We start from the raw sequence: 25,520 nt of genomic DNA on the forward strand, positions 1-25,520 counted from the left end.
GGGGCGGCGCGGCGCGGAGCGGAGCGGAGCGGGTGTCCCGCCCCGCGCCGCCTCCCGGGGAGCTCCGGCCGGCGGGAGCCGCCGCGAGCCGGGAAGGGGCGCGAGCGGCCGCAGCCTCCGCGCTCGTCCCGCCGCTGGAGCCCTGTTCCCGATCCCGCGAAACAAGCGCYGCAGCTTTCCCGGTGGAAACGGCACGCGGGCCTCCCCTCCGCTTCACCCGCTGCGCGCGGTGCTGCCGGGACCGGCGCAGTGGCGGTGCCACGTGCAGCGCTCCAAGGAGCCCCGCGCTGCCTTCCCTGCTCGCACCCGGAGCACCCRCCTGCGTGCCTGGGACCCCTGGAGCCCGTTCTCCAGGTCACCCATGGAGCCTGCATCAACCCCAGGCAAAAAAGTCAGGCAGCTGCTGTGCCGAGATCTCTGCCCCTCACACCCGCTATCGGCACCCTGCTTTTTGTCCCCTTGCCCAGTTTGCTTTGCATCCGTTTGTGCTTTACGCACCAACTGGGTGCGAGGTTACATGTTTTTATTTTCCACACATGTTGTGGTCGAACYGGGAGAGCTTTAGTCTCTGCAAGGGTAGCAGTGCAAACGTGACACCTGCAGAGCAGCCTTCCCACCCCCTGCCCTCCTTTACGCACATCCTGCCCGCGGGAGAGGGGACACCCCTCCGGCAGGTCAGGCCTTGTCCATCGGCCAAGGCCGGCAGCTGAGGGCCCACTTCCTTACAGCTCTCAGTAACATGAAAAACAAAGTGGAGTGAAGAGCACCCACCGACTCAGGCTCGTATCCACTGRGCCGGGGAGAGGCACCGTTACCCTAGACCTGGATGAGAGACTGGGAAAAGTGCTTTCTTGCATCCCTTGACACACCCTAGACGTTACCATCGGAGAGAGGAAGCACAAAGACACTCTTGAGCTTCTTGGTTGAAGCAACTAGTGGTTTTTCAGATCTTTTATTACAATATCATTATTCTTCAGCCTAAAAAACGATGTATACAACTTCTGGYTTTATTCCAAAAGCACTTAGTTAAAAGTGATTTTATATAACATACACAGCTGCGTCATTTTCTCAGCTTGCTCTCTCCTCGTTGACTAAACCTGCAAAACCAGAAACCCCTGTGTAGTCTCACACAGTCCTTTTCCTCAGACATCAAACTACTTCCATACCCTAATGGGTTTTCTCTGTACACGGGGATGACCCAGCAGTGGTCCTGAAGCTGGCATGCAGCTGCACCAGCGCTTGGCAGGGCTGCCAAGGCCTCCGTGCGAGTGCCTCCATACGCACGTTTATTTAGCACGACTGTTCTTTGCAGCATCTCCTCTGCTACGATGCAGAGGATGAGGAGCTGCCGCCGGCGCTGGCTCTTCCCCTTCGTTCCTGTGCCGCTTCCCAAGGCACGAGGCCGCTGCAGGGGCCTCAGGGGGCCCCGCCGCCGCTTACGCTGCTGTTTCAGGCTAGCTTAGCAGTTGCTGCTCTGCAGGGAGCCACGTACCAGGACTGCCAGGAACGGAGCCCCACGGCCAGGTCACTGCTCCCAGGCAAAGGACGGGCTGAGGACCCCGTGGCGCTGCCAGGCAGACAAGCGGTGCGTGGGAGCGGTGATCCCAGAGCACATGGCTTGCAGCTAAGGGGGCCTGCACAGCCGGGCTCGGTGGCAGCAGCCCCACGTCCCTCTTTTCCAGCAGAAAAAGCTGAGGTCCCTGAGCAAACACACTCGGCAGGAGGAACTGAACGTCTCTGGGTGGCAGTGAACAGGCTGCTTCTCATCAGGCCCCTCCTCTCAACTCAGAGACCACAAAGCGTTTCAGAAACTCCATTCACCATGGGCTGAGCAGCCTCTGGTTGGTGAAAATCAGTTAATTTTAATTAATAAATCAGTGAAGAGGTAAATAAATGAGACTGTGACTGAACTCAAAATGAATAATGTGAGGAATAGCTGCCATTGTGTGACTGAAGACTCCTGAAGCAGACTGAAGGAGATAAGGAAAGGCATGTAATGGCTGGGAGAAAGATAAGCAAATGCTGGGGCGAGCAGAGGAACTACCAGCCTCAAAAAAAAAAAAAAGAACTAGAAAAGATTATGGAGGGGGAGCAGAACAAAGACTCTGTGAACATCGGGAGCAATGAAGAGCTGCATCTATCCCTTCAAATACTTTACCTAGGTTCCCAATGGTCCCAAGACATCTGGCTGAGCGCTTCTTAGCAGGGGCTCAGTTTTGCACGGCTGTGCGTGCACCCAGAGAAGCCAATGTGTCGAGGATGGACTGTCCTTATGTCGGTTGCCCAGTGCTGTCTGCTGACCACTCCAACCCAGCACTGCAGCAAAATCACTGCTGCTGCTGGCTGCTCCCTTCTGAGGTAGGTGGTTCATGTGTGCAAGGAGAACTTGTCCTTTTGACAGCCCATTACAACCTTGCTTTAGAAACTAGATGTAAACTTCAGGAGAAAACAAAAAGTTCTTAAGCTATCTAAAAAGGTTAYCCCCAAACCCAGCCACTGCTTCTGTCAGGGAACACACAGTATGCCCAGTGCCATCACGCATGTGAGAAAACGCTGCTGATCTGTCAAAAATGGAAAATGGGCAGGTATCTCTCCCTGTTGAGCAGGGCTCACAGTTCAGGCACTGTGACTGCAATTACAAAGGACCTAATAAAAAAACTCCAATAAAATTAACAGAAAGCTCCATCATCGACTGGATGGGATTTAGGATTATCCCGAGTCCCAAAACCCCAAGTGCCTACGTCCCTATTCCAAGCACCAGCACACCTACTCCATTAGCTACCTGGCATCTAACATTCTACTCAATGTCCTTAGGGCAACAGTGTAGGTGGGTCCCACTGTATGGGAAGATTTTTAAAGTTAGCCTATGGCTGCGCTCTGTGCTTTTAGTGTAAAGGACAAGAAACCTTGGAAAACTAGAAGGAAGGTACCCAGGTCTTCAGATTTCCACAGAGATCTGTCCAAGGCACTAAGAAAACCACAGACACCTCTACAGTTCTGTTTTCAACCGCTCAGAAGTAATCTCTTGGTAGTTTTTCTTCCTTTTCACTTTGTAAGTCAGGGTTTGGGAGTACTCGGTCAGCAGATGCTCCCAGTAGCAAGAGACATCCTCCATCTGCAAGTGCTCAGTGATGAACTGGCGTCCCCTGGAGACACAGGAGGCACAGTCAGAACCAACCCTCAGTTGGTACAGGAGCCTGTGGCTTTGTTTTATACGTCTATCAGCTCTTCTGTTTCTCAGTGTGAAACACCACACATTGCTTTGTACTATCGACTTGGATTTCACAACTTGCATTTATTCTCATCGCTCCAAAACTTGCAATGCTTTTGTTGTCCTCAAGATGGTATTTGCTACTTGAAGTAATATTTATTATCTCAGATACACCCCGAACAACAGTGGTTCATGCTGCTTCAGAAGCCAGTCACTGCCAGACTGGATAGATAATATTTATAATTATATAGGGCTACAAAGACGATCAGGGGCCTGGAGCATCTGTACTGTGAGCAAAGGCTGAGGGAGCTGGGCCTGTTCAGCCTGGAGAAGGCTGAGGGGGGACCTGGTCAGTGTGTATAAATACCTCAAGGGAGGCAGTGAGGAGGAGGGGGCGGCCTCTTTTCAGTGGTGGCCAGCGACAGGACTAGAGGAAACGGCCACAAACTGAAGCATCAGAAGTTCCACAGGAACTTAAGGAAAATTTTTGTGACAGCGAGGGTGACAGAGCCCTGGCACAGGCTGCCCAGAGGGGCAGTAGTCTCCTTCTCTGGAGACCTTCCAAACCTGCTTGGACACAATCCTGTGCTACGTGCTCTGGGTGACCCTGTGTGTACAGGGGGGTTGGACTAGATGATCTCTAAAGATCCCTTCCAACCTTAACCATTCTGTGATTCTATGATAATGCAGACATGGTTCCCAGGGGTCAACTTCTTTCATATTGAGGCCAAAAACTTCTTATAGTGTTCAGTGGGATTCCTGACATGGATCACATCTGAACTGAAGATCTAAACCACAATCTTGTTTTCCTGTTCCCCATTACAAGTTCTCCAATGCCCCTGCTGTTATTACAGAAGATAAATATACTTTACCCTATTAGTACTAGGCTGTCTTTGATAGGTGCTTCAGAAAAAGAGTTCCTGACAGACAGACAGATGGGAAATACAACTTACCTCTCTGAAATCTCTTGTGCTATGGCATCATTTTCCTTCACAAACTGCAACAGCTCCCTAAAACGGGGACAAAAAAATTACTGACAGACACGCAGCTCAGCAGCACTACTGCAGAGGAGGAGGAGGCTAAGGATGTAGGAGCGCACGCGGGGCGGGGGCTCCTCCTTCCAGAGCAGGGGGGCAGGTGCTGTTTGTCTGTCACGGCCCCAGACATCGACGTCGGCCCGTGGAAGCCGATGCGCTCAGTCCGATGCCACGTACCCGGGCGGCACGGCTGCTAGCAGCAAGTGCCTGCTGAGGTCAGGGTGCCCCAGTGCCGCGGAGAAACTCGCACCTTCTAAGCAGTAAGAGCAGGAGATGTTTTGGGGGTGGTTACGAAGAGAACAGAACAGGACCTCCACAGGCCCCTGCTGTCATTCTGAGCCTAACACCAACCAGTCCCGCTGTCCACGCGGGGCAGGGCTTCCCTGCAGCTGGGCGCGCGGGGTCTCACACCTGGCATCGGAGAGGTCGGGCTTCACGGGGACGTAGTGCACCCAAGGCTTCAGCTGAGGGTAGAAGAACTCCAGCCACTCTTCWCCCACGTGGAAGACGAGCGAGCCACACAAGAAGAGGTGCTTGAGGCGGAAACTGGCAGCCACTCCACGGAAATTAAACAGGTACCTTTAAAAGTACAAGCAAAGGCAGGGACCCCATTACACCTGCCCCTTTACAAGGGAAGGCTACCTGCCCTACTAAGGAATTGGCCTCCAAGTGATAGGTCAGCTCTGTCTCACAGATAACAGGTAGGAGGGTCTCTCTCACACTGAGTTAAGCATCTGTCACTAGAAGAAAGAGAAGAAAAACTTTTGAAGCTCCCCAGTGTAAATGCAAGCTGAAGTTAAGGATGTGCTCGGTGAGCTCCTGATACCTGTCAACATAGAGGGAGAAAGTTCAGAGGTGAAGCTTTAGCTCCGATACAGACATCCACGGGTGACAAACCAAAGGAGACCTCCCAGGCCACAGCAAAAACAGCACGGAGGGCCACAACTTTGATGCTCTCCCTGTGATTCTACCCTACTCCGGGATTCTACTCCCACAGGGAGCTCTTTTCCCACACCTTTGCAATGAACTTATTTTGATCATGGTTCTGCTTTGACATTATCTATCCCAGCCTTTCTTCCTCGCCTTCGGGTCCCCCTGCTTTAACCTGAAGGGAAGCAATATTAACTTGGGAATGAAAACACAGGGGATGAAACAGGCTAGCACAGAATAGATGACTCTGCTGATAAGAAAGAACCAACAACTCTGTTTTCCCRTATTTTCTGCCAAATTGGTAAAATGGACTTGCATTTGGGAGAAGGAGATTTTTGTTAGCAAACTGTATCTCAGAGGCATGTTTGTTTATTTGCTTGTTGACTTTTTAAATTATTTTTTCTCTATTAATCTATAAAGCTGTTTTTCCCATGGGTAAAAACCCTCGGTACAGGTATCTTTGAAGCCACACATCTGGGGCTGGGGAAAGGGACCTCTCCCTTTAATGCAGCTGCTCTGGGCGTGATGGGATTATAACGAAGCTCAGGCCAGCACTCGGTGGAAGGAAGCAGATCTACAATTACTCTGCATTATGTTACTGTGGCAGCACCCAGGAGCTGAAGGCAGGGCCGAGGAGCCCATTGTGTTAGGAACTGAATAAACACTTAGGGACGTGACAGGAACAGTGGTCTGGAAGCGAGGAAATGGCTCCATCCAGCTCCAGACCCTGCTCCCATCGTTGGGGCCCGCAGCCAAGTCACTGCAGGGCTGCTTTCAGACAGGCTGGGAGGGCATCTCCAYTGAGGGAAGCAGGGAGAAATTCAAGTGGAGCCGACCAGACGCTGGCTCTGCCAACTCCTCCGCCGGAGAGCTGTGGTGGGTCGTGTGATCACAGCCTCTCTATACCTGTGTTTTTCTACCTACAGCCTAAACTGCATAATGCAGGACCACTGTAGGGCTAGCCCATGGATAGAGCCCATACTGCTAACAACAATTATGGATGATGGCTCCTACACTGGGCCATGACACAAGGATGGGAGGACGTCTCAGGCTGTTGTGTTCCAAGGGGCTTAGGAGGCATCAGGTGCTGCAGACGTCTGTGTATCAGGAGGGAAAAGTCAGGGGAGCAGCCGAGCAGAACGTAACATGAGAAATATTTGTCACGTTTGCACAAAAACACAGATCCAGTCAAATCACCAAGTTCTTCAATCAGCAGATTCTAGCTGGTAGAATCATCACTAAACTATTCTAAAACAAAATAAAATTTCTACAACAGACATATATACATGCCAACCAACAGCATATATCTTTCTACAAAAGAAAACTAAAAAAGGATGAAAATAATATTAATAGTAATCCTTTACACAATCAAAACCATATTTCCCCAAAGAACACGAAGCGCGAATGCTGCTACTTGCCCAGTCATACTCCGAGCTCTCTTTCATTTTATATGTATATCCAATGGCAACACTTACTTGCACATGCACATCAAGGCATTATTCCTTAGTTCCTTGTGTCTTTGAAGATATTAATGCTATGACTACAATACCAAAAAATAACTCACAGCTGTTGGCATAGGAATTGAAAGTAAATAAAAAAAAAATCAAGTCTTTTTGACTAGGAACTTTGTAAAAATAAGTGCATTTTCAATCTATATTTTTCTTTATTAGTGATATAAGATCTTGGCTTTCCCCAAAGCACTTTGTTTCTCCACACATGATGGGGAAAGATGACACTGAAATTGGCCAGGCTAAGCTCCCAAATCGCCCCTACGTTTGTAGGCTTGCATGCTTTGTGCATGGAATTTGTTGCAGGAATTATATCTTAAGGGGAGGGGAAAAAAAGAGCGAGAGAAACACAATAGACTGCACAAGCAAAGTAATAAAACATAGCCCTTGAACAGTTTTACTGATCAAGACTCTTACTTGTATTTGCAGTGATCAACCAGTGGAATTTCCTTTGCAGGAGGTTTCCCTAGGGTGTCCTTAAAATAAAGAGAATTTTAAAAATACATTTTATACAGTGATTTTATATTTATTTTCCTTCCAAGTTAACTAGAAATAAGCTGAAATCCCAAATCCTCCCAGACCCACTTACAAGAAAACCTTTTCTGGTGGGTTTTTAGAAGTGTTGTAAAGGATTCCCAGGCCTTCAGCTGAGGAAGAAAAAGTTCAGTAAGAGTAATGATGATGTTAAGTTGGCAGCTACAGAGCTGAAAGCTGGACAATGGACTGTCTGAAGCCAAACGTAGCTGGATTAGCCAAGATTGTCTGGAGAGAGCTGGACTGAGGAGTAACTATAAAACTAAAAGCTTATATGTAATAGTTACCAGAAAGTTGTCAGCAACTAGACAAAAAGATAGAGATGAAAAGGAAAGGCTTTGAAGACAGGACAACACACAGGCAATCAGTGTCTGAGGGAGAATGCTAAGTTAACGGTGCAGCARTGAAGGTGGTGAGGATGGATAGGGAAGGGGCAAGCACTCCTCAACAGCAGGCTTAAAACTCAAGAGAGTGGAGAGACACCCCAAAGCTGAAGGACAGAGCCTGCAATCTTCCTAAACCCCTGAGGTTTTAAACACTTCAGAATCCAGTAAATAGTTCACTCAGCCCTATTATATGGCCTTAGTCTCTTATTTCACCACTACAAGGGGGCTGTACTCTATTGTTTCATTTTCTTAACTGTTCTAGCTTTCTTGAACAAAAAAATGTCGGTGGAAAAAACAGTTGGCCTGCGAGGCTCTAGAGGCTGCTTCCTCTCACCCACCAGAGCTGTGGTCATGAGCAGAAGCACAACCCTCCTCCACCCTAGAGAAGCATCCACAGTTCTCCACAAGATGCATCCCAACCACCAAAGCCATCTTGCAAGGTCCTTTGTGGCTTGCACCCGCAGAAGACAGACAAAGCACACACACCTTCTCAGATTTCCAGGCCTGGTTTTTAGTGTACTCGGCATCCACGAGTTCTGGGTTTTCTCGGGACAGCAGAATGAGGGGATCTCTCTCAGGGCTCGTTCTGCAAAAGAAACGCCACCGTTTTCAATCCATCTGACCCTACACAGCTAACAAAATTCAAGACTCTTCATGAGGGTGACCTTTTACATCCCCAGAAAACACTATTCAGTGCCTATCATATAGGATACTTCTGTCCATGGGTGTATTAACAGAAGAGTTATATGTACTGGAATGACTTGGGGCCATGTTTATTTTCTTCACTTACAGTAAAAGACCAAACATGTAATAGTATTATTTAAGCAATTCCCAGGACAACTCAGCAGAGATTTTCTCTTTCAGACTTGACCTTACAGGTACCGAATAGTTTAAGTCCCCTTCCCAAATCAGAGGTTGAAGAGATGCTAAGCATCTTTGGTGTTGATCTGCTYGACACAAACTAATTCAAATCACTACTACCAATGAGGTTATGAGTTCCATGAGATCTCCTGAGCCTACCTATTAAGAGTTAGATATCAAGTCCATCCCTAAAACCCAACTATATGGAGAAACAAGGACAAACAGGGGTTAACATCATTTTCAAATTGTCACTGGAGAGAGGGAGAAGGTCTACTCCTCTCTTACCCCCAACTCTCAGGTAACTAATGCAAGAACCCTCGCTGAATCACTGCAGAGCACTTTCGTAGGGAACGAAGAATTCACACTGTCAAGAAGCTGGCAGAGCAATACCAAATCTTCACATTTGTATCATGCAYCTGCAGGCCCTATCACAGAAGGAAAGAAGTTGGTTCCTAGGTGGACAGTTTTACTCATTAAGAAATAAAGCAGCAAATTCATCACAACTTGTTCCTAGTATTAGACTTATTATGAGAAATAAGCTGCAAATGGCGGCTCTTGAGGAGCATCATTGGTGGTGAAACGCTGCTGCACAAAACGTCACGCTCTCCTTTTAATAATCTGCTCTAGGTTACACTTGCTTAGGTCTTGGTGATACAAAAATCTGCATCTACAGAGAGCTGGCATGGCATGTCCTGGCAGGATCTCCTGCTGCAGTTAAATATACTCACCTGGATCCGCGGAAATATGCCTTGGAGATTTTTTTCATCCATGGCCATTTTTCTGCAGATCTGAAAATATTTTTTATACGTGGCAGTAAATGATTTAATAAAACCATGAAACAGCGCTCATCATCAATTTTCACAGCATGATCTCATTTTATTATTCTTCATTTTTAATGGCAATCACTTTCTTCATTATATCAGAAAAAAGAATTCTCAGCCAGGTCCAATGAAACAGGTTTTCCTGTGAATAATTCTGTTCAAAGCAACATGATATAGACTACTTTTCAGAGTCACACTAAAAAGAATAAATTACACACAAAAACCCTTATCAAATCTTTGCTTTAAGAAAATTCATATTTTCCAAAACTTTGAATATTCCTTTTACATTGCTGCTTTACTGCTCCTGGTTTCACTGAATACGCATAGTGCAAAATGCCTATATGGAATTTCTAACTTTTCTCACGTTCCTCTATTTACAAACAAAATGCTGTTTTGTGTTTAAAACACACGGGCTTGTTGTTTCTCTAGGTAACTTTAAATTTAAAGTAAATCCTTCAAAACAGTTCTCACATGCTTTGTTTCCCCCTCAGGGGATTTTTTATTATTATTTTTTGCACCTGGACTGATATGTAGGTCCTGATCCTCAACCTCACCTGTGCAGGTTGATCTTCGCCTCTGTATGTAACCCAGAGATGTCAGGAAATGCAAAGATAAGTCAATGCTTTGGACCTTTTCTATATGACGTTATAGCACATTGGCATTCAAATATGATTAATCCCAAAARTCTTCAGATGTCTTTTGGACGTATACGGCATTCTGATATCAGCCAACATGTATTTTTTTTTTTCCTGTTGTGTTTCTATTTTCATTCACTGTTACTACTCTTTGTATGTCACTTTTCAGGAGAAACAGCTCCTGATTCTGCTAACAGTCAAAGATTTGTCAGCCGACAGACTTCCTGTCAGAAACATGTTCCGTCTTACTAGCCCATCTGAGCCCAGTCATGGCTCTTGCTCCCTGGGAAYGACTCCAGGTTTCTCTGTTCAAAACTGCAGCCCTCAAGTGAGGGTAAATCTAAGGAAGGCTTTTCCTTCACCCTTCCAGAAGCTTACACAAATGGTTTGGATCATCTCTGCAGTGAAGGAAAAACATAGATCCTGCAGAGGTAGCTGGAAACAAAGGAAAATATTCCCACCTGTCAGGGAAGATTTTTGCAGGCGAGTGATAACAACTGCTTCTTTAATGACCAACTCTATCCCACTGAAAATGACAGTAATCGGGCTAAAGGGCTGGAAATAGAGAAGCTAACTGTAACTTTTGGCTGCACCACGCAAAGCTTCCATGAGGAATTCTCATGCAGCACTTAGGCTGCACGTAGTTTACGAGACGCAGCAGATTGGACCCCAGGACTTCAATATTGCCCCAGAGCTTCCAGGGGGCTAGAAGACTTTGACCAAGACATGTTCCTCGTTGTGCCTCCCCACCCAGCATCTTCCTTCACACAACCTACCTCCTCAGGTCCTCTCTCATGAGATCCCAGCGCCCTAAACCTGTTGGGTAAATTGGCCAAACAGCTGGTCCTCCTTCCCAAAATGTCCACGCAGGATACATTATATCACTGTATTCWGGTGTCTTAAGAAAAAAGGAGATTGTAGTTAAGAGCAATCTAGGAGTACGAGTAACATTTATCTCAGTTTTCTGAATGACTCAGTCAGCAAAGGAGGCCTCTTTCAGGAATTCTGTCTGTTTTTTCTGTCGCTGTCTTATAACCAACCACTGGAGCTCTCTGATCACTACTGTATTGCTGGGGATCACACCGAGACAACCCCAATAGAGAAAAGCAAGTGTTATTTCAGCAGGTATATTTGATGATTAGTCCTGCTCTGAACGGGGCACTAGAACAAATGACCTYCTGAGGTCCCTTCCAACCTAATTTCTRTGAAACTAAAAGAAGCTGCAGCTTGCTGCAAGACAACACGTGATTTTCATGCTTTTGAATGGTAAGCCAGACATCCAGAGGGTGGCTGTTTTCTTGTTGGTTTTCAACAACTATCAAAGTTTTCTTGGGGATAAATAATTCAGTTTGGTACCATGCCAAGTTGTTATCAGTGAGAGACGAGTCAAATTCTGGCTTCACTTACTCTAATTTTCCTCATCATGCCTTCCTGTCAGCAAGCTAGCAGAGCTGCTCTTCCACTGCCGAGAAGGCATTTGCTTATGGAGCTCAGCTGTGTGCATGGGAGAACCCGAAGAACCAGGTTTGCTCATGCACGGGACCAGAAGGCGAGGGGGGATATAACTGCTGTCTTCTACCACCTAACAGGAGGGTTCAGAAAAGGAACAGGCAGAGTCTTTCCAGAAGTGCACTGAGACAGAATGAGAGGCAAGATACACTGATTATAACACAGGTAATTGCAATTAGGGATCAGGAAACATGTTTTCCCTGACAGAGAGGTCAAATGCTGCAACAGGTGCCCAGGAAGCCTGTGGAATCCCTGTCCTAGCAATGCTCAGAGCTGAGCAGGATGAGCCGCAAGCACCGTGAGCCAACTCATGAGCAGGCTGCTGGACCAGAGAACCAGCTCTCCTCCTCTGGTCCCTTCTAACCTAAATGAGTTTGTGCTTTTGTAATCTTCTCCTTTTTGGACACATTGTATTGGCATTGACATCAAACCATGGTAACTCCAGACATCACCCTAGCCCTCTGGGTCTTCCAGGATGCACAATAAGCCTTAAATCCCTTATGCTTTTGGCATCAAACCTAAGCCTCCTCCTTCTGGCAGAGGCTACCGCTGGCTGTTTACGTGGGAGCYGGGTCTGAATCACTCCATTACACTTAAGGCCAGGGCCGAGGTCACAGCTCAGATATTGARCAATAAGGAATGGAGAATTCTGTGTCCTGCTGGGTCCTGCAAACCTCCTGGGACAGGTTGATGAATATATCTGTGAAGATTAAGCTACTGCAGCCTATTCTGCAGCTACTTGAGTCCTGCCAACGAGAACTAAGATTATGTTAGGGTCAAGGAGTGACACAGTTTTACTACTGGATCCTGCAGTGACCACAGTTCTTGAACGACAGTGCTTGCAAAGCTGTAGCAAAATCTGCACAGATAGTTTTAGGATGGCTTGGAACTACTATGTAATGACTATAAATCATATGAGGGTTTGGACTGCATGGGCTAAAGACCAGGGTTTAGAGTAACTTGTACTTACAAGTTAGCAGAAATAGACAGGGCTCCCAGTTAGTAAAAACAAATGGTTTATTGCTTCATTCTGCATCTGTTATAGCTTGCAAGGGCAAACCCTTTCAGTCAAGAAAAGGACTGGGATTAGGGCTACACAGTATTCAGAATTTGAGCACGTTGGACCACCCTGAGCCAGAACAAGATTTGCTCAAGCATGAGGTGCATGTATTTTGATAAAAAGGATGGGACACTATGATTATGGGACAAAACTTGAGCTTGCCAATGGCAGAGGCAAGAGAATAGGCAGTACAGCTCTGCAGTCTGGCAAGGGAGAGATAAAGAGTGTGTGTGTGTGTGTGTGTGTGTGTGTGTGTGTGTGTCGATGGAGAAAAGAATATGGGGAAAAGGGTTAACAGAAGACAAAACTATCACAGAGAAGAATATGAAAAACATTTATCAGTGGTAGCAAGGGAGACCCCAAATTTACATATTAACTCAGCCTATCTGTATGACAGCTGACTGAGGATCACAAATATTCTGAGCTACAGGTCTAACAGAGGCACCGTAGCGAATCGGTGATGCTGGCACACATCTCATCTAGCTGGGCAGCACTCCACCATGACAGAGGTATTTTTGACCTGGAAAAGGAGCTAATGAGGGGTAAAAACTGTTCTATTGAATAAGCCTCCAAGTCACTGTGCTAGAAAACTAAAAGCGGGAAGAAACATAACATAATAGCAAAAAAGAACAAACAATTTTGATGCAAAGGAGATCTTTGAAGGATTATCTTCAAAGACACAATCCAAAGAAAAAAGAGGATATAGGTCTCAGAACTGCCCAGCATGTGAACCCCTCACCTTACTGAAAGAGAAGACTGGGATAAGAGGCTTCATCCACTTGGGGACCTGGGGGTAGTCTCGCACATTGATCACCATCTCCATGTCTGGGAGTCGGTTGATGATCCCCAGAAGGAAATGCTCCACTCCACTGCATCTGTGGAAAAATGACGTGTAACAAAGCACAGCAAGGAAAAGGCAGGTTCCTGGAGTCTCTTGAAGGCTTTTTGCAGTTTGTGTAGAAGCAGGGAGAGATGGTGAATCTGAACCATACCTTAATTCAGGTTGGACCTGCCTATAGCAGCCACTGAGCTACAGCACAGCACAGATGGCAGTGAAGCCAGCCACCTCGCTACACCAGCCCTAATCCACCGCTGTCTCTGGGATCCCACATGTATCTTATCCTGTGTACAATAAGGTGCTATAGGGATTTTTACTTCTTACCTACATTTCAGTCTCATATTTAATCTTGTAGGCTCTGACCCTGCTCAGGAATTCAGAACTCGGAAATATCATTTGTTCAATGACTTTTAAACTTGTCAGGCTTGGAAACACTCTTGTGTCCTGGCTAGGGAGACAGGATATTCCACAAGACTCTCACCTAGCAGGGAACATGCAGTCATGCTCACGATATAACTTGTTCTTAATGATTTGGTAGTGTGTTCCAAGCTTCCGGCTCACCACATCTGAAATCATCTCCTTGGAAATGCCACCTTGAAAAGGAGCCAGGTCCTGCTTCCAGACGCTGAAACAGAGCAAATATCAACCACCATTAGGCACAGCAGGGAGGATACTGCATATAAATTACTGCAGCATACAGGAGAGGCTCTATGGTAAGCTCAGCGCAGCTTCCAGGAGCTCCTCTTTTACACGTGGTACAACAGAGGATTCAATTTAGCTCACACCAAACAGATGTTACTCAGAGACCATAAGGTCCAGGCTTTGCTCTCTGATGATCCACCTGCTGTCTGCCTGAAGAGAAAGCCTGACACGGGGCTCGGCAGTTCAGTCAACACAGCCAACTCCAGTTATTCTCCTGGAAAGCACCTTACACATTCTGGCACAASTAAAAAGTTTTCATCTTATTTAATGCTGGAGTCCTACAGCTTGAGCTCTGGCCTTCCACGAAGCAAGACCAATTTCCTCATACAGTATCATGCTATTTGGCCACAAAAATATAAGTTAAGAGTCAGTTCCAAGAAGCAGCACTATCGGGTCACGCTATGCTCAGTGAAAGCCAGTCCAGAGCACTGAGCCTAAGCAGAGTGCACTCCGTGACACCTGCACACCACCAGGAACAAAGTATGAAAACACAGACTCAAATGTATGTAATACAAGACAGGAGAAGTAGAACGCAGTTTATGTCAGTCAGAAGGCCCTCAGATCTAATTGCTTGGAGCAGTTAGGAAAAACGGTCAGATTAGAGCAGTCATGGAGAACTCCTCCCTATTTCTTGGCAGATACTACATCGATGCCTTGGTTTAATATAACAGTACAATGATTAATCAGATATAAGATTGTAAAAATACATTAAAAATGCTGCTTAACAGATGGGCCAACCATGGGATGAACTGTCAGGCAGGGATGGAAACGTAGCATGCATAAAAACAAGACGAGAGCAGGAGAGCTTTATGGCACATCCATGTCATGTTAATTTAGGTCACTACCTTCCAGTTGTCACTAACAAGTTTGGACCTCCAGTCGTTGTCCACYGAGTGGCAGAAAACCAGACACAAGTAGAACCGACTACATGGGGGAAGGCAGGGCTTTCACTGTTCTGCTGAGCATTTAAACACCTCCAAAAACGAGTTGGATCTTAGTGACACAYGGTGTACATGCTATATTACCTTGCTTGATTCTTTTATCATGCTTGCCACTACAACCCTTAAATAAAACATACTAGTTTTCACTATAATAAAAACCTAGGGCCCGCAGGAACCTTCTGTTACTATCTTCTGTAACCTTCTGTAACCTTCTGTCTTCTGTTACCTTCTGTAACCTTCTGTTACTATCAACTGTCATGTTCTGAAGCAAGTTTGGAGGGCACAGGCACCTGGGAAGGGGCTCTGGGATCTAACCAAAGCAGGGAAGGAGACGATGGCATATACATTTAAAGCTTAAGTGATGTCTTCAGGCTCTACCAGATTTGTAAGGAGGAAAAAGACTGGGAGACAAAGCTACAAGAGACTTTCCCTCACCAGTATTTCAGGAACAGTGAAGGTCAAAAGCCGCAGGCACAGCATACAAACAGCTGCTTAACATGACTCATCCAATTTTAAAAATCAATACAGCACCCAATCTCACCCCCAAAATAAATGACACAGTTAAATTTTCTTCTGTTTTTTTTTTTTTTTTTTAAAAAAGAAGAAACTTAAAGCTGGGCATCTCTGTATGGAAACCTGATCCTACAGACGGAAGAATTAATATTTTCACTGTTCCCTGTATTTCTCCTCCCTCTATCTACCCTTATTTTTTAACTTTAGAGAGAGGAGGGAAAAAAAAAAAAAAAGCTTAGAGATACTAAAAAATATTATAATACATTACAGTCCTACAGTCTACCATCTGTAAGTTCTCCACCCTGCCGTCATGCTCTGTCAGTAGGAACAGATGTGATGCTTGTCCTGGCTAGGTCTACAGGACAGCTCAGTCTGCCCTTGTACTACCCATAAATGTCCTGCATCCACATAAAAGAGTCCCTAGCTCTCTGTACTCCATAGAAATTCCCATCCTTTAGCGCTGGAATGACTATTGCTTCTGAGTGTCAGAGGTCTGTACAGGAAAAGGAGCCCAGTCTCTCACCTTTGGTGGCAGCTGCAATTCTCCTTTACACATGGCTTATAGACCTCCACAGCTCTGTTAATTTGGTCAGTTATTGCTTTCCATTTGGCATCTAAAACATGCAGGAAAGAAAAGTCAAAGGAATGGATCTGCTATACTCCCAGAGTAACTAGCGGGAGCTGAACAAGGTTTCTGCTCCTGCTGCCGCCAGGGCAATAGCCACAAACCCCGATCCCACCACACACTAGCAGCTTCCCGCGCAGCTGCAGCACGGCGTGCCGGATACAGAACGTGCTCACGTCGGAGAAGGGACRGGGATGAACTTGTGCTGATTCTGCCGCTCAGCCCCCGCTGACACCATCGTCAGCTCTGTGCCAGTGACTCTTTCAACGCAGACTTTGCCGAGCGCAGGCGCAAAGCCAACCTCAGCTCCCCGGGCAGGCGACAGAGAACCGCGATGACCCAAGCTCCCCGGCCTGGCTCCCTAAGGACACGGAACGGGCCCGCGTCCCCGGCACCAGGAGCCTCCAGCGGCGACACCCCGGCTCAGCCTGCGGGCTCGGCTGATGATGGGGCAGCTTCGCTACAAAGGGGAACCCAGCGCCGGTCCCTCAGCCCGCAGGGAGGCAGGGAAGGGTCGGGCCTTTCCTGCCCTGGGCGCCGCGCCGTTAGGCTAACGGTCAACGGTTAACGGTCAACGGCCGCTCTCCCACCGCACGGTAGCGTACTGGACGCCGCCGCGAGACCCCGGCTCGCGCCCACCGCTCCTCCCGGCTCGCTCACCTGCCGGGCCGCCCGCCGCCGCCGCGGGCACCGGCCACCACACGGCGGCCGCCGCCGCCAGCGCCCACACGGCCGCGCGCCCCATGCTGCCGCCAGCGCCGCCGCGCGCATGCGCGCCCCGCCACGGGCGGAGGCGGCGAGAGACGCCGCGCCCCGCACAAAGATGGCGGCGCCCCGCTCAAAGATGGCGGCGGGGAGGTGGTGCCGCAGGGGCTGGTGGGGGTTGTAGTTCCACGCGGGCCGCGCTCCCAYGCGGGGCTTCCTGCTCTCCCTGCTTGAGGGGAAGTTGAAACAGCTCTACGGAGGAGCGTGAACGTGGGTTTTACCCAGAATGGGTCTGGCACGAGCTGTTTTACCAGCCACCTTTGCTAGTCCTCGTTGCCTTGTACTCCTGGGCTTCCCGAGTGAAGAGTAAAATCAACCTTCTCTACGTGGTGCTGCTTGGGTCTGTCTGCAAGAGCTCCCAAAAGCAAGAAGCCCCCATCTGCTGCTGCTGTGGAGCCTAACTCAGTTTGATCGCCTGAGATTAAGTCTCGAATCTTATGGTGTAAAAATTGAGGCTGACTTGTGCAAACCTTCCTGCAGCTTCAGGAATGTGGATGTTAAGGAGAGAGGGAAATGAYGTTGAAGAATGCAGTTAATAGTCAGCTTAGCCATATGAAGCCARTCTTCAGGAGGCAGGCTCATTAATACAGCCTGAATGTGATAACCATGCTGATAAGCAGCCAGATAAAGCAAGTAGGAATTTTGGGGCTATGCTGATGCTATCCTAACAACAGTCCAGACCATTTGATCAATGTGTCCTCCCTCAGTTGAGTGTGACATGGACCACCTCTCTTCCTGGGGTCMGCGTATTCAAAGATGAACACCAAACTTTCATCTTTTGTAGCCCAGATCCATATACTGGATTTCGGATTCTCGGACGAAGCTGTGTAGTGACTCAAACATTTACATTAAGTTTGTCCCTGAACATAGCAGGAAGGCTAAAGGACTAACCGCACAAGCCACCAATTAAATTCGCCCTGAACACCTCTTGTATGAGACTGAAGGGGTTTTGTAGGCATCCTTAGGTTTGGGTGGAGAAACAGTTCCCAGAACGTGGGCCAAAGAGGAAAATATGTGCTGAGACTTTCCTGAAAACTGGCAAATTATGGCAATTGGTACTTCTGTTAATCTACAAAAGCTGGTAGCTTAGGGCCCCAAGTATCTGCTGAATCTGTGCAAGGCCACAAGTCAACACTAGCGTCAACAGTGGTGGGTTGTGCGACTAGAGGGCATGGGTTTCTGTATGCAGAAAAGACAGGAGGATTATACATGCATCTGTTGAAATAAATGAGTTTGAGGGACTTTCCAAACACCTACCTAAAAGCTGCTAATGTGTCAGCGCAACCCACTAAGTATATACAGCTGGCGTTGGCCACTCAACTGTTGCTCCAGCTGGGTAACCGAATGAACTATGTGAGTAAGTGAATGTGTTGTGGGTAGTTATCTGCTATTAGTAGTAACAGCTTCCTACAGCAAAAATCTGGAGTATTTCTGTCTCGTATTTTCATCTTAAACTCGTGTTGCACGGCCAACAAATTTTTCAACAAATTGAGGGATGAATCCCTTCTTTCCAACTTCTGCTAGAATCCTTCTGTCTTCCTATTGCTTTCTACACAGGATCTAGTTTCCTTATCTTCTACAGCCTGTCACTTCTGTAGTTGCAATAGTAATAGATCCAAAACTGGAGGCTGGTCTGAAAACTTTGCCAAAAGTATGAACTAAAGTAGCAAAAATCAAAAGTGGCTGATAGGCTTGATATATTTGCTTGCCTCACTCAGCCCTAGTTGTTTCTACAAACCCAATACACCCATTATTTCTAGTATTAGTTTCTAGTATTAGTTTCTGTCTTCCCCTTGAAGTTCCAGACTAGATTTTCTTGCTCTTTTCCTACTCACCAAACAGACACCAGTGTGCTGTTCCAACACTGTTTCTGGTTGTTTCCCACAGCTCCCTGCTAGTCCGTTTGCACAGCCATCAGAACCGCAGTAGTTTGCTCAGTAGCAAAGGTTATTTCGGGTGCTTTCTCCGAGGCAAGGAGTAGGAGTGGTAGTCAGCATAAATGTTTAATAGGCCCTGAGAGCTAAGACTTTAAGATGAGGCTCCTTTTGAAGCTGCATTTACAGCCTCTGCTCTCCCAGGCTTTGTATAATGAAAGCACCCCAGGCCACTGTGGTGTGGTTTTGGAATGTGCTGTAGTTTCCCCCGAGCGTCTTGGATGGCTCTAAGTTTCGAACCCCTTGACTCTCACTTCAAACACACCCTTTGCCTCACCTTCTCTACCTGCTTAATTTCCTGCAAATCCAGAGCTCTGTGAAGGAGCAATTGGCTCTGATCTTTGATACCCTCCCTCAAACACTGTCCTTCCCTCATGTTTTTTCCTGCCAAATCAAGCGCAAACACCCACAAACTGGCTTTCATCATGTTCCATCTGCCTGCAGTGGAAAATCACTTGGCTGCAAGTCTGGTGTCCTTGCTTTACATATTCAACATAGGTTAGAAGAAGGGTGCTTGGGAAAGAGTTTGGTTCTCTGAGATGGTTATAAGACTGAGCTAAAGACAGTGTTTTGCTTTCCAGATCTTGAGTTTCTCCCAGAAGTGTAGTTTCATTTTTCTGCTAGTTGTTACTGTCTGCTTGTGTAGGGGTGCTGGTATGCTTTTTCCTCCCTTAATCCATCCTTTTGTGCTAAACACAAAAGAAGTTCTAAATTTTCTGAACTCAATGGCAATTTTCTTTCTTAAGCCCCATTCTCTTCTCCAAGTACTTTTGAGATGGCAACATGTTACCAGGCTCCATAGCTCATTAGCTGAGACAAGTTCCATCACTGCCACCTCTTACCTTCTTTTTGGAGTGTGAACCTTTTAATCTATTTTCCTCCTTCCTCCTGTGCTATCAAATGGTGTGCTGTAAGAGCATGTTTGAGCTCCACCATCTGGACCTTGTACCTTAAAAAGGTTGTTTCATTGCTTGATTGGAACTGTCTGTATTATATGCTGGTTTATGCTGTGTCTTGCAAGCAGTTAGTGTACTGATGTTGAACAAAGAAGAGTTTTGTTTAATGCTTGGGTTTTTGACAATATGAAACATGGACTAGAGAATACCCTGAGTGAAGGATGGGTGCCCTACCTGCACTCGCTTCAGAAACATTGAAGCCATGGAAGGTTTAGGTGCAGGAAAAAAAAAAAAGCGATAGCAAGACGGGAAATAACCGGGAATAAAGCTTCTAATGGCTGTGAAGCTGGCGGTCTATGGGTCTTCAGACATCTTTGTGTTTGATCATCTGTAGAGCTAGGCTAGTGCAGAGGGCAGTCTCAACGCCAAGTTGTGCAAGGGAGGAAGGAAATTATAGAGGCGATTGAAGTTCAAAACTTGGCTGACGTTACCAAGGCTTCTTGGGAATGAACCCAGTCCTTTCCATATGAAGCTGCATTGTTTCTAGAGAGTTAAGACCATTTCTGTCTAAACACCACTCAAGATGCTTCTCTTCCTCTTGGGTTGTGAAATTTGTGTCCTGTAACCCTTAGCCCTGTGGAGGTATTGGACTGTGGCTGGAAGGTTCAGGAAAGTGGCCACATCCAAAGTACCTACCTCAGGGGTATTCAGTATTGAGTGTCCTTTTATTTTAAGAAAAGGAGGCTAATTGAGACTGTTACAGTGACAGGAGTGCTAAAAAAGTACCGTTTTAAGAGTACCAGAATGACAACCAGAAAGAGTCATGAGCTATCACTAGAAATCCAGTCTTGTAGTTCTGCAGAGCCTGCAGAAATACTGGACAAGGAAGAAACAAGTCCAGCAGGACCCAGAGCTAACTCTTGATGAGGTCCCATCTGAGACTGTCCAATGAAGGAAGTCATCCAGCTGAGTGTAAATGTTTGAAGATGGGCAGGACTGGAAGCAGTGGAGGATCTAAGAAAAAAAAAATGGAGCAAGGCACCTACAGCTCAAGCCCAAAGTCCAGGTTCAAGGACTTGCATATGCTGAGGGAACAACACAAACCAGCGATATCTGGTGTTTGAGAAAAGATGCAAGAATTGTACTAGTTTCCTTCTTGGAGGAATTCATATTGGCCACGGGATGCTTGTGCTCATGACAGCGATGTCTGCACTTTGGAGACTTCTTCATAATAGCAACATAGTGTAGCAGCCCCCAAAAGGAAATAGGATACATTTTTAGTGTAAACAGGGATTTGCAAGTACCTATATAAATGTGGAGTCAGGAGTAATATTCATGTTTATGTTGCCAAAGAGGGAACAAGCAAAATCTTCTATTCTTTGAAGAAAATGGAAAATTTGGGACTTTTATTTTTGGAACATAGGGGTGAATTAAGGGAGGAAAAGCTACTGATACCCCTGCGCAAACACCAGTATGGAAAAGGTACAGATATGTGATGGAGGAGCTTGTGGGGGAGATGGTAAATTCAAAAAGGATTTAGTCCTTAGCCTCATCAAGAGGATGTGCTCAGTACTGTAGCCATTTGCTTTTGCAGTTTGCCCCATTAGACACCAACATATGCTAAAATTGAATATATTTCTATAGAAAAAGTCATGGCCTTAGGCTATGGCTGCAAAGACTTTTTAAAAATCTGTTTGCGAGGCTGTATTAACTAAAACTGATCATAAATCACTTACTGCCGCTGTCTGTGGGGAACTGGCAAACACCTTCCTGCAAATGGAATGTCCGCTTCTTTAGCTACAGTTGTACAGCTTGCAAATTGAATGCAAACCTGAGAAAGATTTAGTAGTTACAGGCATAGTCTCTAGTGCCTTTGACAAAAATGCAATGGAACAAAGTCCCAGGCTAGATTATGTATATGTCAATTGGGGAAAACAAAACAAAAAAACCCAACCCTGTTGGTTCTCAAATGAAATACAGACTTTTATAGCTAGTGGTTTGCTGAGGATGAGACGCTGCAGGATGTAATTAAGGCTCTAGTAGAAAATGATTTGCACAGCTTATTCTGTCCCTGTTTCAGTTTAAAGCGATTTAGATACCACTTCTTTGAGGCACGAAGAAAACTGATCCTTGAAGTGTTACAGGAAAATAGTTTAAAGATGCAGAGAGTCATTCAGAGTCTGAAAGCAACATGAGACATCCCTGCCTCCATCAATAGTCAGCAATAAAAGTGATGTTAAATGGAAGCATGTATGCTGGTGTAAAACACTGGCTCTCTAGAGCAGAGTTAACTTAGGTTTACGCTGCCTTGATGGAGGAGCCCTATGCTGCTCCCATCTTCACATCCCTTTGGTATCTTTATWGGAAGACACTATCGCATTATAAGGAATGAGGGCTTGCAGTTCTGACAGTGAGATTGATATACATGACATTAAGGCCTGTCAGTGTGCTGTGGTTTAGCTCGTGTAGGCAGTGAAGTCTACRTTTAGCTGTATCACACTGGGCCCCATTGCCTGTATCTCCTGTGCCAGTGGRAAGCAGTGCAAGGAGAGCACCAGAAAGGGGCAGTGCCAGCACTACTCAGGTGCAGGAGACTATCTACGTTACCAAAAATAGATATCATAACCTATGGGGGTTTGCCAAAAGAAGTCAACAGAAGAAGGTGAACAAGGCCTAGTGTGGTTTGGGGAATCTGGGATTGGCAATGTTTCACAAACAATGCCAAAAAACGTCTCAAAGGGCTGGGGGTGAATGTCCAAATTGCTGGCCGCCTTCTTCTCCGTGAAGAACTCGTGTGATACCTACAGCAGGCTGAGGTGACTGTACACCAGAAAGACACCTAGGAACTAGTGGACTTTCTGCTAAGTACCCATGGGCGTGGGTTTTTCAGAGGACACAGGAGACAGCACAGGCTGTCTGAAACATGAAAACATCTATTAGAGTAGACAGCTTGTTTATGGTTGACATTGTCCACTCTGTGGGCGTAGATGAGCTTGATTTCCCAGAGAAGCTCTAGAGAGCTGTACAWTTTATTTATTTATTTATTTAATTAATTAATTTTCAGGACATAACAGCTGTGAAGAGTTCATGCTGAACAGCCCTGATGAGCTAGTCCTCAGACAATGAATGGTGCAGAGCTCTTCAGGTCCTAGGCCCAGAGTAATTCCTGAACAATGTGGCGTATGGAAACTCTTACATGCTAATTACATTGGAAACAAATGACATGGTCTTGTATAAAGTACTGAGAGTTCAGAGGGCTCTAGTCCCTTCTGAGTTCTGAACAGCACTTGTCATTACCAATGTCGCTTGTTTCAGCTACTTTGTCTCTCGAAGACCATGTCTGGACAGATCCTAGACATTTGTGACTTCCCAGCGATTAATTCATTGAAACTGTTAAATCTTTGAAGCATTGAGCTGTAACTGAGTAGTTTTGTTTTCAGTACTTTAGCAATTGTGAGTAGCTTTGTTGTAGACTTTGCTAATAATTTTATTTAAAGAGCTGCACAAAATTGTGGCTGTCTGTCTTAGCACTGCCTGAACATAATAGAATTTTCTTTTGCTAATAAATGTATGAATTAAGTTCCTAATTTAGGGTGGAATAAAATGAGTTGTGTAGTGATTTCTAATCATGGGAGAACTCTTCTAATGCGCATGCGTGTTTAGTGTTTGTCTTACAAATGGTTTCTTAACAATGCCCATTGCAGCTAATTTGTAACTACCCAGTGTAAACATTGATTTCTGAAGTTTTTTAATAGATCCCAATGCTACTTAATTATCACTTACTGACCCTTGTTTTCTAATGGTGATTAGTTTAGTTTCATCAAACTTTGTGAGAGCCAGGTCTCCAGTGATAGTAGGATGGGCAACTTCTTGTTTCATCTCTAATAGGATGGCAAGGTCTCCTTAGCATTATTAGTTCATGTCTTCCCTGGAGTAGGATCTTTCTTATCAATGATACTCCTCATGGTTGGACATCTAGAATATACTTTCTCGTTCATCTAAAGTTTGTATTAAAAGTAGGAAGGAGCAACTTCAGATCAGTGTTGCCTTGAGGTTTAAGGAATCCTCCCCTGTACTGAGACATTTTCTTGTGTTAGGCTTCTTTTCAGGTCTGGTTTCAAGTTGTTTCACATCTTTTGGTCTATGAACCAATTGGACTCTGAAATACCAGCACCTGCATGGACTGAGGGGGGAAAAGAACTTAGAATGCCGAAGGTTGGAAGGGACCTCAGAGGTCATCGAGTCCAACCCCCCTGCTCATGCAGGGTCACCTAGAGCGCGTGGCACAGGGCTGCATCCAAGCGGGTTTTAAAGATCTCCAAAGAAGGAGACTCCACAACCTCTCTGGGCAGCCTGTTCCAGAACTTMCTTCTTTCTTCTGCTTTCTGAAAACATTTTGTCAGGAGGAAAATCTTGGCTAGCCTAAACCCTACTGCAGTTCTATTGGCTTCCAGATCCTCTTTTAAAGGGTGAGTCCATGCCACAATTTTTCATCTACATTACACTTAAATGACTAGTATGTGGGATGTAAAGTCACTATCACATCTTGCTCTGATATTCCTGTGAACAGATGGAGCAGTTCAGGGACTTGAACCCTTTGGATGAGTTGTCTGCAATAGGAATGAGGGGATGGTTGTAGAAAAGGTTGACCCATCTTTTTTTTTTACTATATTTGCCAAAAAAGAAAATCTGAGGTACATAGAGGAGAGACTGGGGAAAGATAAGGAAATGACAAGGTTCATATGAGACACCAGAGATCCCAGAGGCTTTCAAGGCCTTTACAGACTCTTGCTATGTTCCTTATTGTCCTTGAACATTAGTCACCCGTTTGTATCAGGCAACACACTAGCAGATTGAATGCATGTGCTCAGAAAGTACCTGCTACACTGCCCATGCTACAAAAATAATGATTGTATGTTACTTGTAAAGTAAATGCTACAGCTAACAAAGGGTAATTACCATTATTGAAGATCTGAGGAGTAGGAGGTGCATGCATCCAGGGGCAAAAAAAAAAGGCGTTTGAAACAGTTGGCACAGAGCTCCAGAGACTGCTTGTATTCCTCGATAGCAGTGTGGAACAGCTTCCCTCCGTGCATATAATGGGACTGCAAAGAAGCTCCTTGGACTAGGGATTCGAGCCCTTGGAACATGTGCTGCAAACAGCTGTGTTGTGCAGTTCACCTCACAAGACGAAAAGCATTTGGCTTGTTTAATACTCCTGCAAGATGAAGCACGAGCCTGATAGCATTGGTGATTGCTGCAAAACATTGAGAACATTTGAAGAAAATAAGGGAGTCAAGGGAAAAATGCTAATTAAAGGACACAAACATTAAAGGTTGAAACTGGTCTTGAATATATTTAGGTGGGAAATTTGAAAAAAAAAAGGCTTTCACCATCAGAGAGCTGAAGTTCTGAAGAGACTTCCAAAATCAGTAGTTAATATTGGCCCCTCCTCTCAGCATAGGACTGAATCTATACTGAAAAGGATGCTGATTCAGTCCTGGTGGCTATAGAGCATAGCTCAAAAGGAGACCTCCCCAGTCCAAAATATGACATTCCAGCTTGTCAAATAGGATATCAATAAAAACTCAGAGAAAATATGGCTGAGAAAAGATGCATTGGCTTGCTGTCTGGCCATCCCCCCCAAAAGGATGACTAGTTAATTTTTGTCATACTTGACAAATGTTTGCCCAACCTACTCTTAAAGATGTGCCTGCCCAGGCAATTTATTACAATGGTTTATTATTCTCGCTAGTGAGGAATCTTTCATTCTTTTTAGGCTTGCTCCCATGCCTCTACTGTTGGCMTTGTAGC

General features: G+C 45.9%; 1 protein-coding gene across 1 annotated transcript; it reads right to left on the reverse strand.

Annotated features, from left to right (window-relative positions):
* Positions 1-950: 950 nt before the first annotated feature.
* On the reverse strand, positions 951-16,094 carry POGLUT1 (protein O-glucosyltransferase 1). Its single transcript, XM_026040487.1, has 10 exons — positions 16,010-16,094; positions 13,812-13,955; positions 13,232-13,367; positions 10,700-10,821; positions 9,196-9,255; positions 8,093-8,192; positions 7,104-7,162; positions 4,660-4,827; positions 4,165-4,221; positions 951-3,146 (listed from the first exon to the last, which is right to left on the reverse strand). The coding sequence occupies exons 2-10, from the start codon at positions 13,904-13,906 to the stop codon at positions 2,990-2,992; spliced, it is 954 nt and encodes a 317-aa protein (XP_025896272.1). The 5' UTR covers positions 13,907-13,955; positions 16,010-16,094; the 3' UTR covers positions 951-2,989.
* Positions 16,095-25,520: the final 9,426 nt, after the last annotated feature.

This window comes from Nothoprocta perdicaria, unplaced genomic scaffold (assembly GCF_003342845.1).
Source record: "Nothoprocta perdicaria isolate Ctin4 unplaced genomic scaffold, notPer1 scaffold_100, whole genome shotgun sequence".
In the NCBI taxonomy this organism is placed as follows: domain Eukaryota; kingdom Metazoa; phylum Chordata; class Aves; order Tinamiformes; family Tinamidae; genus Nothoprocta; species Nothoprocta perdicaria.